The 18209-nt window shown below is 49.3% G+C and overlaps 1 protein-coding gene across 1 annotated transcript in view; it reads right to left on the reverse strand.

The window, feature by feature from the left end:
- Positions 1-2856: 2856 nt before the first annotated feature.
- WDR91 (WD repeat domain 91) overlaps positions 2857-18209 on the reverse strand; it is a 28611-nt gene continuing 13258 nt past the window's right edge. Inside the window, exons 7-15 of the mRNA XM_070423948.1 lie at positions 14862-15017; positions 12618-12811; positions 11374-11524; positions 9743-9837; positions 9458-9626; positions 8248-8356; positions 7346-7458; positions 5874-6071; positions 2857-3402 (exon numbers count right to left, since the gene is read on the reverse strand). Of these exons, the coding sequence (XP_070280049.1) occupies positions 3238-3402; positions 5874-6071; positions 7346-7458; positions 8248-8356; positions 9458-9626; positions 9743-9837; positions 11374-11524; positions 12618-12811; positions 14862-15017 (1350 nt within the window). The 3' untranslated portion in view covers positions 2857-3237. The remainder of the gene's footprint in view (positions 3403-5873; positions 6072-7345; positions 7459-8247; positions 8357-9457; positions 9627-9742; positions 9838-11373; positions 11525-12617; positions 12812-14861; positions 15018-18209) is intronic.

Below are 18209 nucleotides of genomic sequence, written 5' to 3' on the forward strand. Positions count from 1 at the left end.
CCTCCTTGGAGTTTCTTCAGCCCAGGAACACGACTTGCTTTATAGCCAGGTGGAAACATTTTACACTTTAACCAAATGTCTGTGAAGCGTTTTCCTGTGCCTCATTTCATTTGATCCTCACAGAAGTCCCGGAGCAGGTAGGTAGGAGACTCCGTAGGATCCTATTTTCTTTTCATTAGCAAGATGCAAAGAGTGATATTAAAATATTTCTTCTAATTAATTTCCTTTCAATGTGCATGAATCCGTGCACCAGAACACTAGTAATAGAATAATACTCTCCATATACTAGAGATGCACGATAGGGGAGCTTGATCCAAAGTTTGGAGACGGGACTCTGGAGCTAGGAGCGCTCCCCTCCACCTGTGCTTTTCTCCAATGCACTTTCACCTCCTGAATATTCATTTCAATCCTGGGGAAGTAGGCTGGGAACATTTAAATCAATCAAGGCTTAAGGAGATAAATCAGGCCACAAGAACCACCTGTGGAGCATTGGCTAAACCTGGGCTCCGCCTCCCGCCTCTGGAGAGCATCCCACAGGGGCAGGGACTGCTTTTCCAGTTCCCAGGAAGGTGCGCCGAGAGCCACTGACCTCTCCCCTCTTCTGCTCCACAAGCTGTGAGCTAGGACAAACCCAACTCTAATTGGTGGAGACGCCTTGTTTTGTTTCGCTATTAGAACTCCTCCTTCCATATTTATCTCCTTAAAACCTCTTCCCATAGCCAGCTGAAAAATGAGGTCTGAGGAGTAGGAAACCTGTGTATCTGCACAAAAAGCTTCCTGTTTGAAAGGTGAGAAGGCCAAGTAGGGAGAAACCTGAGCTGGGGGATTGGGTGCTTTGGAGTCAATTCCTGCAGTGTTTTGAATGCTGCGCTCAGGGAGCCCATGGCCTGGCAGCAGAAGTGGGCAGGTCCCAGAAACGGAGGGAAATGCACCTAGACGGCTCTCACCAGAGTTAGGCCCTACACCTGCTTCAGGCATGCAGCCTCGGGGGTCGAGGTGGGACTAGCTTGATGGTTTCTTCTAGCTGCCTGCCCCCAAGATAATGGAAGAGTCTTGCTGGGGTCTTGGGTAGATGCTGAGCAGGTATTGTGAAGGGAAGGGAAGTCTACCTTTGAATCCTGGAGGGAAGTGGGTAGGACGAGCACCACCAGGATGAGACAATCAGGCTAATGAGCACTCAGGATGGAGTGACGTCAGGAGAAACAGGCCAGGAGAGGGCAGGGTTGCCTGCAGCACATAGTACTATATTTACTAATTTCTACAGGTCAGAGGTTAGTGGTGCTTGGGTTCTGTTGTTAGGCAAGGTTGTGGTCTGGTTTTGGTGGAACCCTCTACCATCCCTCCTGGTGAGGCCTCAAGCTCAAAGAAAAGAGGGAGGTGGGTGTCCAGCCCACAGAAAGGAAATGAGAGAAGAGACAACTTTTAAGTGTCCCTTGTTTCTCCAAAATGCTTCGGCGAGCTGTGGAGTCCGTATTGAGAAGGGAGAATGGGTAATAAGACAGAAAAACGTTTGAAGAAAAGTTAAACAATGCACTCTCACTCAAATGAAACACGACTTTTTGAATGACCTAAAGCAAGCATGTCAAACTCAAAGGCTAACATGGACCAAATAAATGAGGCATGCGGCCCTTGGGCCGAGAGTTTGACATGCTTGACCTGAAGAATCACTGTGGGAGATAAATAAGATTGCTGTTTCAATGCAGAAGATGGGAAAAATTACACATGGAAAAGTTTTGGTTTTCTTCATTTGAAGGAAGGATTACCAGGATAGAAATCGATAAAAATGTGTAACTACTTATTACCAAGTCTCTGGTGTTTTCTCAGAATTGAGCCACATACCTCCCTACTTTCCCCCGAACTCCCAGCAGAATGGAGCCAAGGCTTTCATACCAATTTACTCATGGTTTTCCAAAAGCAGGAAACTGGGAGTACCCCTACTCCAGACCAGCACCCCATGACTGGGCTGGAGCCAAAAGAGGCTCTATAGCAGGGGTCCTCAAACTACGGCCCGCAGGCCACATGCAAATACAAATATTGTATTTGTTCCCATTTTGTTTTTTTACTTCAAAATAAGATATGTGCAGTGTGCACAGGAATTTGTTCATAGTTTTTTTTTAAACTATAGTCCGGCCCTCCAACGGTCTGAGGGACAGTGAACTGGCCCCCTGTTTAAAAAGTTTGAGGACCCCTGCTCTATAGTGACTACTCCTAGCAGCTTGGCAACATGGTTGCCCGTCAAGAAATCCCACCACAAGGCTGATCAGCTGACCGTGCCTCCCTGCCTCAGATAGAAATGGAAGTGGGAGAAGGGAGCCCTTCTCTCGTTCTTCCTCACCCTGTGAGAACACTGGACTCTTCAAGGTCCCACCCTTGAGCAGGGAGCAGAAGGCAGGACAAAGGCAGGGCTGTGGACACAGTGGGGATGAACTTGGCCAACTTGATCCAGTCCTTTCGCCACTCGCCAGCAGAGGGCGCCGGCGGCTGGCTCCAGTCAACCTCAAGGATGTGAAGCTAAATGAGGACTAATGAATGACAGGTGCTGGGAAACCGCAGCCACCAGGTGGAGGGCAGCCAGGAGCAGAAGCCTCAGACTCTGCCGTTGTCCATAGAAGCTTCTATAACAGAAGCCGCCAACTCTCAGGGAGACAGGAATGCTGTGGATTCCTTATCTGTGGCCCAAAGAAATAGGAACAGCACAAACCTTAGCTAGTGGAACGGAAGAGAGGACATCTTCCTACAGCAAAGCAACAAGCAAACATCGCACAGGCTCATCTCCACAGCCGGGAGACCTGTTGCGGGGCAAAGGTGAAGGGAGGGGCCCTGCTGCACACACACACTCCAGAAACGGACACCAGGTAACCCAAGAGCATTCTTTTTTAAAAAAAGAAGAAACTGAGCAAATGTATACAAAATACTGTCAATCTCTCCTGGGCCAACAGGGCCGCCATCACAATGCTTCACCTGCAGTGTCTGAATGCCTGAGCTTGCTCCCGCCTGGGTGCTTCTGGCCCCGCCCGGCAAGCCGGTCTCCGGGCACACGCGCCACTCCTCCAGGCGGCTCCTGCTCCAGTCACCAGGCTGCACAGCGTCCGTCCGTCCGAGCCCCCAAACAGCCTTTCCCTGAAGATTCCCTGCCCTGGCAGGGAGCCGGAAATGGAGCGTCCCGTCTTCCTGTCTCCTGTCTCCCCTCCCCCGGGGATGATACGGCTTCCGTGGAAGTTCTTCGGGCAGGTGCCCTCAGGCTTTATGGGCCAGGAGGGTGGTCAGCTTGATCTTGCCATCCATGGAGGCAGTGAGGCAGGTCCCGCAGTCCATCGCCGTGCTCCAGTCCACGGTCACCACGGGGGCTCGGTGGCCACCCAGGCTCAAGCAGCTCTCCAGAACCTTCTCGTCCCCGCCCAGCTGTAAGAGGACAGGAGAGAGGAGGAGGTGTGAGCGGACGCCGTGCACAAATACATCCATGTTCTCCACCAACCACCTCGAGCCTGGGGCTGCCACACCCACCCTTCCTGTTTAATTTCTTAGACAAGAAAATACCTTCATTGTTCTGACTATAGTTATTCCTTCATCTGAAGTGAAAAACAAGTCCCACTCGAAAAGGCAGGGAATTTTCTCTGCTGCCTTTAACTTGCTGGGGCCAGTGCCCCTGCACCGCCCGGGCCGCTCTCTCCCAGCATCATCCCCATTCTTTGTTTCATGTCTGCTCCCCCAGGAATCCCAGCTGCAGGAGGGTGGGTCGTGGTCAGCTCCTGCAGTACCCAGTCGAGCTGGCACCAGCAGGCCCTCATCAATGTACAGGCTCGGCTCCCCTGACCCCACAGCACCAGCCAGGACTTGTGCAGGTGTGAGGAGTTAGAGGCAGTAAGGAAAGGGAAACCAGGGCCAGCTGAATAATGACCAATGCAACCACAGATAGCACTCATGAGCAAGACATATACGACCTTCGTGGAGAAAACGTTTGTTTTGTTTTTATTGATTTCAGAGAGGAAGGGAGAGGAAGAGAGATAAAAACGTCAATGATGAGAGAGAATCATTGATCAGCTGCCTACTGCACGTCCCCTACTGGGGATGGAGCCCACACCTGGGCATGTGCCCTTGACCAGAATCGAACCTGGGATCCTTCAATCCACAGGCCAACGCTCTATCTACTGAGCCAAACCAGCTAGGGCGAGAAAACATCTTTAAAAGTCACGAATTGCTTACAGATTGTAAAAATGGGATCTGAAGTTCATTATATTCCTTAAGTAATTAGACCCCATTGGTATTTTAAAAATTATACAGAGGAAAATCTTTTTCTTTTTTTTTAAAATATATTTTATTGATTTTTTACAGAGAGGAAGGGAGAGAGATAGACAGTTAGAAACATCGATGAGAGAGAAACATCGATCAGCTGCCTCTTGCACATCTCCTACTGGGGATGTGCCCGCAACCCAGGTACATGCCCTTGACCGGAATCGAACCTGGGACCTTTCAGTCCACAGGCCGACGCTCTATCCACTGAGCCAAACTGGTTTTGGCCAGAGGAAAATCTTTTAACTCATTAATTGGTTATAAAGCAAATCTGACTGCAAAGCATATAAACTGATCAGGACAAATGACAAAGGCACATGATTAAAAATAAATACATATACATACACATAGCATACATACAACAAATAAAAATCATACAGAGAGCAGAGCAAGGCCTACCTGAAACTCAATTTTAAAATAATAAAGTAAAATTAGGCTTGTAAACAGAAAGCTTTACAGTATTTCCCAATAGCAAGTACCAGAAATTATGGCGCTAATGAGGGCCAAGGCCATCCAACACATCACAATTTGGAAAAGAGGAGCCAAGCTAATCCTTCCTCTCACTTCACCAAGGCCTGCATCCCCGTCCTCCCAACTCCTCCTCCTCCTCCACAGCCTCAGATCCACAGACTGACTCCTAGGATCTTCCCTGAGGACCCAGCTCCCCCACCCCTCTCAGAACCCTAACACTGAACTGCCCCCTGCTGGGGCTCGTGACTTTCTAAAGTGCGTGTAAGGGCGAGGGGAGCAGGACCAGACCTTCTGTGCCCTGTGTGCAGGTCAGGCCTCGGCCAGCGGCCCCACACAGCTACTGTCCAAAACATGCTCTGTCTGCTGCCTGGTGAGCCCTGGCAACGAGGGCATGGACAGCCCCCAAGCAGAGGACATTCCACCTTGGGGCCCTTCACACCTACAGAGTGAGCACCACCATCAGGCAAAGGTTAACATGGAGGCTGTGAACGGAGTGCACCTGGTTCCAGAAACATGCGCTTGGGCTACAACACAAATCCTCACCCTTGTCTATTTGATAATACCAGTAAAACAGGGGACATTTGTAACTTCATACAATTATACAGAAAGAGGTACATGAACCGGAGAAGCTCGGACATGAAAATTAAAGAGGTAAACTGACCACAAAACAAAGTGGACAACTTCCCTCATGGTTTGACAAATCCCAGCCAGGTCTGTCTGAGCCATGGGTTGTCATGTCCTTGACCCATGGAACTTCCAACACAACAGTAAGTCTATGCCCGGTTAGAGTAACTAAGACCACGTAAGCACTTACCTGTTTGGGGCGTGTTGCTCCAAACCAACACGCTTCCCAACCCTTCTCCCATTTCTTAACAGTTTTTATAAAAGGTATTATTATAGAAAAGGAAGGGAGGCAGAGAAGGGGCAGGGTCTCGTCAAAGCACAGTGGATGGGCCAGCAGAGGAGGCCGGTGTCGCCTCTGCCCACACTCTGCTGACTCAGTGCTGCAGCAAGGGGCCTTTGGCACTGGCCACACGGGGCAGGGGCGGGGAAGAGGCCCACACCCAGCCCTCCGGGAGGAAGCTCCCTCCCCACCACCACACCCCAGGTACCTTGTAGATGACGCCCCCGGTGGCAGAACACGTCAGCATGTAATTTCCCTCGGAGTCAAAAGCGAAGAGCCGGCCCCGGGGAACCTGAACCTGCTTGTAGCCGCTATAACCAGACAGCACAAAGGGACCCGTGGCGTCCGCGGGGAGCCCGAACTCCGACACCTTCAGGCCACTCTTGTGGATGTTCCACTGGATGAACTGCAACCACAAAGCACAGCAGAGTCTCTCAGCAGCGGGACGGCCTAAGAGGAGGGGGACAGCCCCAGAGCAGAGGCCCTGGGTTCACAGGCCACCAGGAGAGGTAGTGGGATGACACTCCCTCCCCCCAGTCCCATCTCTTCCCAACACAATTTAAGCATCTTTTTAGTGAAGGAATTCTAGAAAAAGGGTCAGCAACCTCACATCAAAGTCCAGACTTCCTCTCTGGCCTGAGCCTAGGACAGTGATGGCGAACCTTCTGAGCTCAGCGTGTCAGCATTTTGAAAAACCCTAACTTAACTCTGGTGCCGTGTCATGTATAGAAATTTTTTGATATTTGCAACCATAGTAAAACAAAGATTTATATTTTTGATATTTATTTTATATATTTAAATGCCATTTAACAAAGAAAAATCAACCAAAAAAGTGAACCTGTGTCATAGTTTCGCCATCACTGGCCTAGGAGGAATGTTTCAAGTAACTGTCACTGTTGTTGTTCGGGACAACACAGTGTAGTTATGAATTTAGCTTCGTGTATTGTAGCGTTTATAAGTCTTTACCTGCCCCTGGGGCAGGCTACCTGCGTGTGACCACCTCTTAATTGAGAATCCCACCCAAAAAACTAGGAAGCCAGGCTTGACTTTAAAAGCCCCCTTCCCGCAGTTTTCAAATGAAGAATTCATTTTGTAATTACTATTTTCAAATGGGTAATCCAGGTCGATAGGACAAAATCCAAAAGGTACAGGAGGGCACACACGAAGAGCATGTATGCTTACCCCACCCCAGCTCCCTTTCCATGGGTCCTCACCTATCTTTCCAGAGAGAATCCACAAAGGGCACCTGTTTTTACTTTTTCCCCACCTGCCTTTTACATTTCTTAATTCTGCTCACTGCTTCTGGGAAGCTGCTCCGACCCCCGGCAAACTCTATCGGTCCATGCTCACATCCCGCCCCAAACCCGGACCCCACTGCTCCATGTACAGTGGGATGCAGTTCATCCAGTTCATCCTCACCTGCTACAACCAGGAGGAAGGATATGGGTTCCCCTTTCGTAAGAATGGCAGCTCCCACTGAACTCATTGAAGCCTCGCAAAGATCCGGTGAGACGGTTACTATTACCATCCCTAGTCTACAGATGACAACACTGAGGCAGGGAGAGGCCCAGCAAGTGAAAGGTGTGGTCAGAACCTAAACCCAGCCCACCATGCTATTCTGGTGCTCTCTAGGCTCCCAGAGGCCTAAGCCAGGGAAGGGAAGTTCCTGCGCCCGCCTACCTTCCCGTCCTCGCCGATGCTGTACACGGTGTTCTCGTCGTAGCTGAACTCCACGGAGCACACCTCCCCGCAGTGGGCCTTCCAGCTCATGGCGCACTCGTGCTGCTGCATGTCTGAGGCAAAGAGACGGAGACGAGGCTAAGATTCCTGCCCAGGCCCCGGGGAGGCACTGGCCCACGGCAGGAGGCACCTCCCACCTTCTGCCCAGTCAGGGGAGCTGCTCTGAGGCAGAGGGCCTCCCCCACCCCGAGCTGAGCCTTGCCGGGGAAGAGTCACGGGCCGCTTCAGTTTGCTAATTCTCTCCTCCGCTGCATCTAATCTTCTATTTAATCCTCAGATAGAAGCTTCTTTCTCGGGGGCTAGAGTGAGGTTCAGGAATCCCTGGGAGGAGTCCGAGCTCATCTGTAAGTCTGGGCGGACACACATCCTTCCTAGGAGGCCTCTGGAACTTCGTCCCAGGGGATCTGCTGAGGACACAGTCCCCGTCCCATCCCGGCCCTCTGACTCCAGGCCTCCTGGGACAGGCTGGCATGGGGATCTTTAAGCAGCTGCCGGTGGTTCTGATGCACACTGCTCCAACGCTTAACGGGGACAGGGAACTAGCCACACCGAGAGGACAGGACGGCATTACTCTCGAGGGTCCTCCTGGGTCTCACTCAGGCCACGAGGACTCAGACAGAACACATCACAACGGAAGGACTGCTAAGCTCCCCGCCTCCCTTCTGCGTCCATGTGCAAGGTGACTATGGACGTTCCGAAGACAGCAGATTCTGACCACAGCTAAGTTCTGTTACGAGCACGCTGAACTGGGGTTTTGCTTTCGGTCCAGCTGGCAAAAATCCAACTCTCTCCCCAGGACATTTATGGAGGGACCCGGGGCTGCCATGAGCATGACTGCTTACCAAACAGCCGGATGACACCATCTGCCGCCCCTGTGACCAGCAGGTTCCCGTTGTGATTGAAGGCTGTGCAGTTGATAGCAATGGGCCCCGGATCCAGGGAGAACTGGAGCTGGAGAAAACAAACTAAATTTTAAAATGTCAGAGAATAATAAACAAAATTCAAGACAAGCTCTGTCTGAAAGGGGACAGGAGACCAAGATTAGGGAGAGGCACACGAGAACATAAAAAGTACCGGTGATGTTCCATCCTTACGCTGTGATGGTAGATAGGACCAGACCAAATGATTTCGAGGGCCTTGTATGGCCCGCAGGCCAGATGACCCCCCGGTGTAGGGTGAGGGAGGACGGGCCCAGAAAGGCACCCCGTTTCTAAGTGAGACGCATGTGCCTAGATGAGGAAACTGGAGGAGGAGGAGACAGGCAGGGCCTCATGTTCAAGAATTCATGTGTGGCCCTGACACCTGGAGACCTCCACGTGGGAATATATACTCCTTCACAGACGATGCAGTAAGACACAACTGAACACCTGGAACACAGCCACCTATAAGACAGGGGCCCTTCAAGGGTCCAGTAACATCAGGAAACTTCAACAGAAAGGCCACACCACTTCTGAGCACCTAAACTAATTCTAATAAGAAGCATCGCTGCCCTTTAAACAGGAGAGTTTACGCATCATTTACTCTCTCTAGGGCCACGTGGGGGGGGGGGGGGAGGAGTAGGGGAAAGGAGGTGGAGCACAGAGGATTTTGAGCAGTGAAAATACCCCGTATGATGGTGGATGCATGTCATTACCTATTTGTCAAACCCACAGAATGTAGCGGACTAACACCGAACCCTGCACGCTGTGGTGGGGATGCAGATAGTGAGGGGCAGGGGGTGTACGGAAATCTGTGCCTTCCTCTCAATTTTGCCATGAACCTTAAACTGCTCAAAAAAAGTCTTTAAATATAAAACAAACTTAAACGAAGCCACAGGGGCCCTCTAGGAGGCGGTGTGACTTGTGAACGTGTGGCACAATTCTGAATGACTTCAGCTGGCAATCTACCCACTGGAGCACTACTCCCTTCAACACTTACACTTTGATGTTTCCTCACAAATCAAAGTTTGAGAAGACCAAAGCAAAGAGAGGGAGAGATCAGAAGGGAGGGAGCGTGGGCCCTGTGCCCTCCCGGAGTGTGGCCAGCCCGAGGCCCCCGGGGGCAGGCCCGCACCTGCTGCTTCATGGTTTTCGTGTCCCACAGCAGCAGCTTGCCAGGAACATGGTTCGTGCCCTTGCTGCCGATGTCTAGGGCCGAGAAGTCTGCCTGGGAAGCGAGGCTTGGAGCTGCGGCCGAACAGACGAAAGAGGCCCCGTTGGGGCTGCACGCGAGAGACAGGATTCTGCAACACACGTGGGGCGGGGTCAGCACCGTGGCCACTGGAAGGATGAGATGGGGAAAAGGCCCAGCAAAGGACCAGGCCGCAGAGCACAGTGCGGGAAGCGGCCTCCAGCTCACCTGGGCATGTCGTCGTTGATGTTGATTTCACAGAGATTCTTCTTGGCTTCCGTGTCATAAAGGCGCACTGTCCCCACACCACTGCCCAGCAAGAGCTGGAATGAGAAGGGGTGGGAGGTGTGAAGAACAGGAGGAGGTCAGGCAGGTCAGGCAGGACCATGGGAGGTGGTGGGGGCTCAGGCCCTCTCCTGTGAGGTCTGGGCAGGCTGCAGGGGCGGGGCCCCCTCCACTTATCCAGGTAATTTAGGTGATATCTGGCTAAAATGAACCTCATTTAAAAATTAAATAAAGAGCCTGGCCGGCGTGGCTCCGTGGTTGAGCATCGATCTATGAACCAGGAGATCATGGTTTGATTCCCAGTCAGGGCACATGCCCGGGTTTCGGGCTCAATCCCCAGTAAGGGGTTTTCAGGAGGCAGCCGATCAATGATTCTTTCTCATCATTAATGTTTCTATCTCTCTCCCTCTCCTTTGTCTCTGAAATGAATAAAAATATATTTAAAATACATAAATTAAAATTAAATAAAGACATCAGAGCTGACCTTGAACAGAAGTAAAACCACAGAAGGAATCTGTGGATGGGAGAGATCTATCACCCCAGACATACCTGGAAAGGTTCTGGCTGATTAAATGAGACCCTCTGTTCTTTCCTCCTTTTCTTTCCATTTTAAATCCCAGCTTTCCAGCCCTTCCTTCTCCCCCCTAATCTCCCTCCACCTCCGTGGGTGCCGCCCTGGCTGATCATGGGGCCTGGGCCCCCTTTGCTTGTCTGGGGACAGCTCTGGCTCTGAGCCAGTAAAGGCCTCCAGAAAAAATAGAAGAAGCTATCCTTGCCTTCAGGAACCTGCATTTTATTTGGTGAAAAGCTTCGAAGACAATGAGTACCACCAGAAGAAAGCACCAGAAGCAGGTCTGAGGGTATCCCCAGGAATATCACCTACATCACTTGGCAAATTATCACTGGGTATGCCCTGACGCCTTCGTACCATAACCAAAATGCCTGCAGTTGTCAAAATTATTAAAAAACGAGGCTTGTCCCTCGAATTGCCTGCCTGCTATGGTCCCCTCAAAATAGAATAAAAGAAAAGAAAAAATTACAAATCAACTTTACCTCCTTAACTACGAAGTCTATCTCAAACATTAAAGTCCAGAAGGAAAAAATAACACTGTACTATTCCTGAGGCAATCAGACCCGTGGGAACCGCCAAGTAGGGCACCATCCCCCACCAGCTTCAGCTGCTTCCTCTGTGCGTGACACAGGGAGCAGCTGAGAATGTCTGTGAGGGCTGTTAGAATCTGGACAGCTGCAGGACTGATGGGGAAGAACAGGAAGTGAGCCAGTCTCTCCCCAGACAGCAGCAGCGAGCCAGACCACCACAGAGAGGGAGGCACCCTGGCCGTCTGACTGGGGAGGGTTCTCCAGGTTGCATTGCAGTCTCATTTCAATTCTCATTCATCCTGTCACCTCCTTGCCCACCCCAAACAGGAGTCTATAGGGTCAGTCCTGGCTGTGTGGTCCCCATGGGGGGTGGGGTCTGGCTTGGCTGCCGGTGGTGCCTGACCACCGGTGGGCAGCCCTGGGGAATTCTTCACAGACTGCATGCAGAGCAAGCAATGAGGCATCTCACTCACCAGCCGGTCCCGCTTGGTGGCCCACTCCAAAGACAGCAGTTGTGACTTGGAAATGGAGGACGCTTTGGTCTGCATGATGGGGTTGAAGGACCACACTTTGATGACCCCGTCTACGTCTAAGCTGGCAACCCTCCTCCCCGAGCAATCCACTCTGAGACAAAAGAGAGAGGGGAGCTGTTAACATCCTTGCCATAGTCCATCCTCGTCTTCAGCTAGTTCAGATGGTTGCTTTTCTGACGTTCTAACTGCTTTAATAAACAATCCTGAAATGCCTACACTCCAATGACCAGTGGACTGTTTCTAGAAATATTCATTCATTCATTTGTCCAAGAATTTCTTATGAAGCACCCATTATGTGCTGAGCCCTGGGGTAAACACTGGGCACAGAACAGTGGGCAGGATGCACTGGGCCTCGGCCTCGGTGCTCGGTGTATGGAGATTGAGAGCCTCCTGCACTCGGCTTTGGGGCCCATCAAAACAAGGGACCCACCTCCCCTCTGAACATTACGTCTGTGAGGGTCCCTTCATGAAAGGTCATGTTCTTACCATGTGCAGGTAAACACTTATAAATGGGAAGTACACAGTGGGCAAAAGTGGGCTTACAGTTGGAAAATAATACAATAATCAATAAGTAATAACAGAGAAGTAAACTCTGTGTTCCCAAGTGCTCACAAATATAAACCTACTTTTGCCCTGCCCTGTATTTATCTAAAATTACCAACACAGGCTGGCAGGTGCGGCTCATGGTTGAGCATCCACCTATGAACCAGGAGGCCATGCACAGTTCGACTCCTGGTCAGAGCACATGCCCGGGTTTCGGGCTCTATCCCCAGTGTGGGACGTGCAGGAGGCAGCTGATCAATGATTCTCTCTCCCTCTCCCTTCCTCTCTGAAATCAATAAAAAAATTTTTAAATAAATAAATAAAATTACCAACATAGAGCAAATTAAAATTGAGCGAGCTTTAGGGAGTTCAAATAAAAGGCAGCTGTTCCTAAAACTCGGAGTCCCATGGTTAGCAAGTTCAGAGAGGCTGACGAGGGCTACAGCAGCTCTGAGCAGGACACCCCACACCCAGATGGCAGCTGCCCAGCCTCCTCTGACTCTGAGGGTGACAATGCTCCTTCAGGAATCCCACTTTCCATACCTCCTGCCAGCTACACCTTCATACACAGCTTCCCAGGGAGACCAGTCCCACCTGGCTAGAGCTTTCCCTGGCTGGGCCTCGCCTCCACCCAAACCCACCTGCAGTGCATGATGGAGGAGTGGTGCTCCCCATACTCCTCCTGCCCCAGCACAATGAACGGCTGTTCGGAGCGGACACCTCCACCCTCAGGGCCTGCTGAGGCAGCCCGCGTCAGCGTCTCCGGCGCCTCCACGTGGAGCTCTGCGCAGGGCTCTGGTTCGGGGCCGCACGCTTCAGGTTTCTTCTCTGCACACTGCCAAGCAAAGTAGGGAAAAGGCAGCTGTGACAGGTCTGAGCTGGGCCTAGCTACCCACCACATTCTGGGACACGCTGCAGGACATCTGTGGCTGCAGCACACTGCAGGAGGCTCTCGGTGATCGTGGGTCTAGAACAGTGATGACGAACCTCTGACACGCGTGTCAGAGGTGACACGCAAACTCATTTTTTTGGTTGATTTTTCTTTGTTAAATGGCATTTAAATATATAAAATAAATATCAAAAATATAAGTATTTGTCTTACTATGGTTGCAAATATCAAAAAATTTCTATATGTGACATAGCACCAGAGTTAAGTTAGGGTTTTTAAAAATGCTGACACACCAAGCTCAAAAGGTTCGCTATCGTGGTCTAGAATAAGCATGTCAAACTCGAGGCCCATGGGCCACATGTGGCCCACACGAATATTTTTGTGGCCCAGCCAATATAACAGTATATAAAAAACATTTTAATACAAATTTTATAACTTAATTTTTATAATATCCTGTTATACATAATTTTTTAAAATATATTTTATTGATTTTTTACAGAGAAGAAGGGAGAGGGATAGAGAGTTAGAAACATCGATGAGAGAGAAACATCGACCAGCTGCCTCCCGCACACTCCCTACTGGGGATGTGCCTGCAACCAAGGTACATGCCCTTGACCGGAATCGAACCTGGGACCCTTGAGTCCACAGGCTGAAGCTTTATCCACTGAGCCAAACCGGTTAAGGCTCTACTAATTTATTTTAATGATCACTCATTTATTTCAGCCTTTTGTATTCAGCATGTCTCTATCGAAATAAACTGATGTTTCTATGAAATTTTAAGCTTTTGTTTTTTTGCAGCCCACAGAAACTTAAACCTTGTTTATTTGGCCCGTGTTAGCCTTTGAGTCTGACATGCTCGGTCTAGATTTAGACTCTAGAAGAGCTCTGAACTGCAAGAACAGGCCCAGTTTGCCCAGGAAGGGCAGGTGCCTGCTCTCCTGCCATCCCCTCCCTAGAGACCTTGCTCCTCTCATGGGCCCTGCTGAGGGAGAGGGTCAAGGGTGCCCCCTCTCTGTCAGGACACACGCCACCTTGACAGACCAGGCCTCTGATGCCTTTAAATAGGCAAGTAGCGCCTGGCCGGTGTGGCTCAGTGGTTGAGCGTCAACCATGCACCAAGAGGTCGCTGGTTCAATTCCTGGTTAGGGCACATACCTGGGCTGCAGGCTCGATCCCCAGTAGGAGGCGTGCAGGAGGCAGCTGATTGATGTTTCTCTTATCATCGATGTTTTTCTCTCTCTCTTCCTTCTTCCTCTCCCTTCCTCTCTCTCTAAAAATCAATAAAGCATATATATATTTTTTTAAAAATAGGTAAGTAGCTCCAATTAGGAGATAAATGGTCAACTAGGTGACAGGCAAGGGACTTAGGCAGCAAATCCCCGGGGCTTCCCGAGTGTTTGACAGAGTGGAGGCAGCTTATGCTGCCAGAAGAGCAGACCTGACCAACGTTCAGCAGTGAGGGGAGTCCCAGGGCTCAGCGTGGCAAGGGCCTGGGTCGCAGAATGACACTGTGTGGGCCCGTGGCCCTCAGGCAGCAACTCCAGCAGGTGGGCCTCTAGGGGTGCAGGAGAAAAGGACCCTGAGATCAAGCAAGTCTGGGGGATTCTGGGTTAAAGCAAGGGAAACCGGCCTCTGTCCTGCCAAATCTGAGCCTGGGACATGCTAATATTAACATGCACAATTAACCTAAGGGGAAAACGCAGCATGCAAGGGGTCCCAAGCCAATGTGATCACAGCCCCATCTGTGGGGACATTTGTAGTTGGCATTTTATGGCTTCTGTTTAGAAAAATGCTACGGCAGAAAGAGGGACCACTGCAGAGTCAGGCACACTGTGAACTTAAAACAACCGAAATGCAAGCAGGTAAGCCCAGTTCAGCAAGACCACACTCTACACAACAGCAGAAACCAAAGGAGGTAAGAGCGGGCCCTGCACCACCCCGTCATTTTCCACGGCCCTCCCGTGGGTGTGCTTGGACCGCTGAGGACAAGCCATACCTGCAAAGTCAGAGACAGAAGCTCCTTCCTCTCCTTGCCGTGGTCCTGCAGGCGCCGCTGCCGGTGCTGTGACCAGCTGGACTCCCCCGGGGCCAGCCCACTGAAGAGGCTCTTCCCATCCCTGGGTCCGCACGAGGGGTCCTTTGCCTTAGTGGTCTGGAGGGCAAGACACCAGGCTGTGAAAGTCTCTTCCTGTCTGTGCCCACGCCAAGAGCCCTGGGCCAGGAGCAGGGCAGAGGCCAGGGAGTGGCTTCTCTACCCAACAGGTCGTGGGTAAGGCTCCTCCCTGGCCATGCTAAGCAGGTAGGTAAAATGTTACCATTTCATTGGTGGGAAAAGTCAAGAGTGAAACATAGGCTGTCTGGCCCGCCTCCTTTCTGTTCTCACTCCGGTCATGAGAGGACAGGTGGCCAGCACGCCTCAGCCTGCCTATCTCTATCACCTGGAGGGAGGTATCCATATGTCTCCTTGATCTGATCAGAACAATTACTTTTAGTCAAGGGGGACGAGATCATGTCAGGCCCCACGCTAGGTGTTCTAAACATTTATAAGCAACAATATGTTTGGGCAACATAAAAAAATTATGCAATATACAATCACTTCGCTGGAGGGGGAAAAAGGAACACAAAACCTTTGGGTCAAGTGTATGACTAAGCCAGCTAGTGTTAACAAATACTCAGGTATTTGGAAATGACTACCAGGTAACCAGAAATTCTTAATAGAAACTACTGGAAACTCAAGGACCTTTGAACAAGAGGAATTGCACAGAAAAGAAACTGGCATCGTCAGGCTCCTTTTCATAACATGAGTGATAAAGTCAATCAAGGTTAGAGCAGATAAATGCAATAATCCCCATCCCACTCCCATGGAGAGAAGTTTCTTAATCAAGAGTCTTTTTAAAAAGAGCTGACACCTCATTCCCTTTCCAGATTACCTGGCCGGGGTCTCTTCTTCCAACCTTATTCCCACAATTTGTGATGGTCAAAATAGCCCCTTGCCTTTTTACACAGATATGGATACAAACCAACCTCCTTGCAAGCCACCTATACACAAGGTCTAAGTCAAGAGAAGAGACTCCCTGCCCAGCCACGTGGCTCAGTAGTTAGTGACAACCTATGAACCAGGAGGCCATGATTCGATTCCCAGTAGGGGAAGTGCAGGAGGCAGCAGATCGATGATTCTCTCTCATCATTGATGTTTCTATCTGTCTCTCCCTCTCCCTTCCTCTCTCAAATCAATAAAAATAAATTTTTTTAAAAAGAGAGAGATTCCCCCAAAGTCTACTGTCCTCTCTAGTTTTGCTACTTGCTATTTCTTATGTTAAGTCTATGTCTTATGTTAAAACAACTTAAGATGGCCAAAACCGGTTTGGCTCGGTGGATAGAGCATCGGCCTGCGGATTGAAGGGTCCCAGGTTCGATTCCGGTCAAGGGCATGTACCTTGGTTGCCGGCACATCCCCAGTAGGAGGTGTGCAGGAGGCAGCTGGTCGATGTTTCTCTCTCATCGATGTTTCTAACTCTGTATCCCTCTCCCTTCCTCTCTGTAAAAAATCAATAAAAATATATTTAAAAAAAAAAAAAAACAACTTAAGATGATTAGCATAGATCCCTTGGGACCCTGGAGCCACGTGAACAGATAAGAAAGAAAATTTTAAAGGACTAAGCCTAACTGCGTCTGGCCTGCAGGGTATTTGTTAGTTTTGTTTTTCTGACTGAAGCGACCAGTATTATCTACTGATGCTTGCAACAGATGTTTCTTCTAGAAGAAGTACTTGATTCCCCAAATTCTGGCTTGTTTTGGGAGAAGTAGGGTTCTTAGACAAGATACAAGAAGTGATCTAAGAAGGAAACCAATAACAATAACAGCCCCAGTGTATATTGTTCACTGAATGTTTACCAAATGCAAGGTCCCATGCTAAGAACTTTACAAACATTCCCTTAAAGGTGAGGACATTCCTTATGAGGAGCTGAGGCTTGGAGAGGGTAAGGTAACTTGCTCTACACAGGCACAACTTGAAAGAGCTGAACTTCATACCCAGATATGACAGCAACTCCATGCTCTGAGAAACCTGAAGGAAGCAATACCATGAAGGGAACATGTGGAAGAAGGTGACACTGAATAGAAAAGAAATGTCATAATCCTGAAGCTAAATAACATACCCAAGACAAGGCCCTTCTCTCGGCACTCTGGCCATTGCTGAGAAGTACCCCGTGGTCCACGGAACCATGGGCAGGACCCACAGCTTTAGAAGGTGGGAGGCTTCTCTTACCTTTCTAGAAGCAAAGGGTGTCAAGATAATTGATAACAGAGAGGTCCTGAGATAACATGGTGTCCCTCAAATGGTCCCCAGGTGTGTGTGCCCACTCCCTGGAATGTGATCCAAGGGTGCCAACCCTCCATTGGTTTCTTCCCATACCTCCTGATCCAGAGGGCCAATTTCCCAGACTGAAGAACACATGGGAAGCTACACCTACATCAGGCAAAATAGACTTTAAGCCAATGAGTATAGTAAGAGACAAAGAAAGTGATTACATAATGATAAAGGGGTGAATTCATCAAGAAGATATAATAACCATAAATATAAACACACCCAACATCAGAGTACCTATTTACAGGGTGTCCCCCCAAAAAATGTATACACACTTTGAATGATTATAAAGTCAGTGTTTATTAACATACAGTTCATTAAAAAAATTAAAAGCATCTACAGAAATGAATAATTTTTTTTGTCAATGCCTGTTTTCAAACTGATGACCGTTCTGGTCCAGGCACTGCTGATAACGCGAAGCAATGGAATCACAAACATCAAGAATCATTTCGTTCGGTATTTGTTCACCCTCAATTCATCAACTGTGGCCCGTTTTGTACCATAAACTTTATCTTTTATGTATCCCCATAAAAAAAGTCTAGTGGCACTTTAGGGTAAATTTTCTTTGTTCAAAGCTTAGTCTGGCTTCACCCATTATTTCAAATCAGTTAAACCTGAAAAGGAGTGAAAATTAAGTGAGTTATCAGCTGTTAAAGTGTGTATACATTTTTGGGGACACCCTATATAAAGCAAATAACAGACGTAACAGGAGAAACAGGCAGCAATACAAAAAGAGTAGGAAACTTTAATGCCCTACTTTCAACAATGGATAGATCATCCAAACAGAAAAGCAATAAGAAAACATTGTACTTAAACTACACATTAGATCAGAAGGACTTAACGGACATTTACAGAACATTCCATCCAAAAGCAGCAAAATGCACATTCTTCTCACGTGTACATGGAACATTCTCCAGGAGAGGTCATATATTAGCCCACAAAATAAGTCTTAATAAACTTAAGAAGACTGAAATCATA

Source organism: Myotis yumanensis, unplaced genomic scaffold (assembly GCF_028538775.1).
Source record: "Myotis yumanensis isolate MYYU_CA2020_CCGP unplaced genomic scaffold, mMyoYum1.0.hap1 SCAF_9, whole genome shotgun sequence".
NCBI lineage: Eukaryota > Metazoa > Chordata > Mammalia > Chiroptera > Vespertilionidae > Myotis > Myotis yumanensis.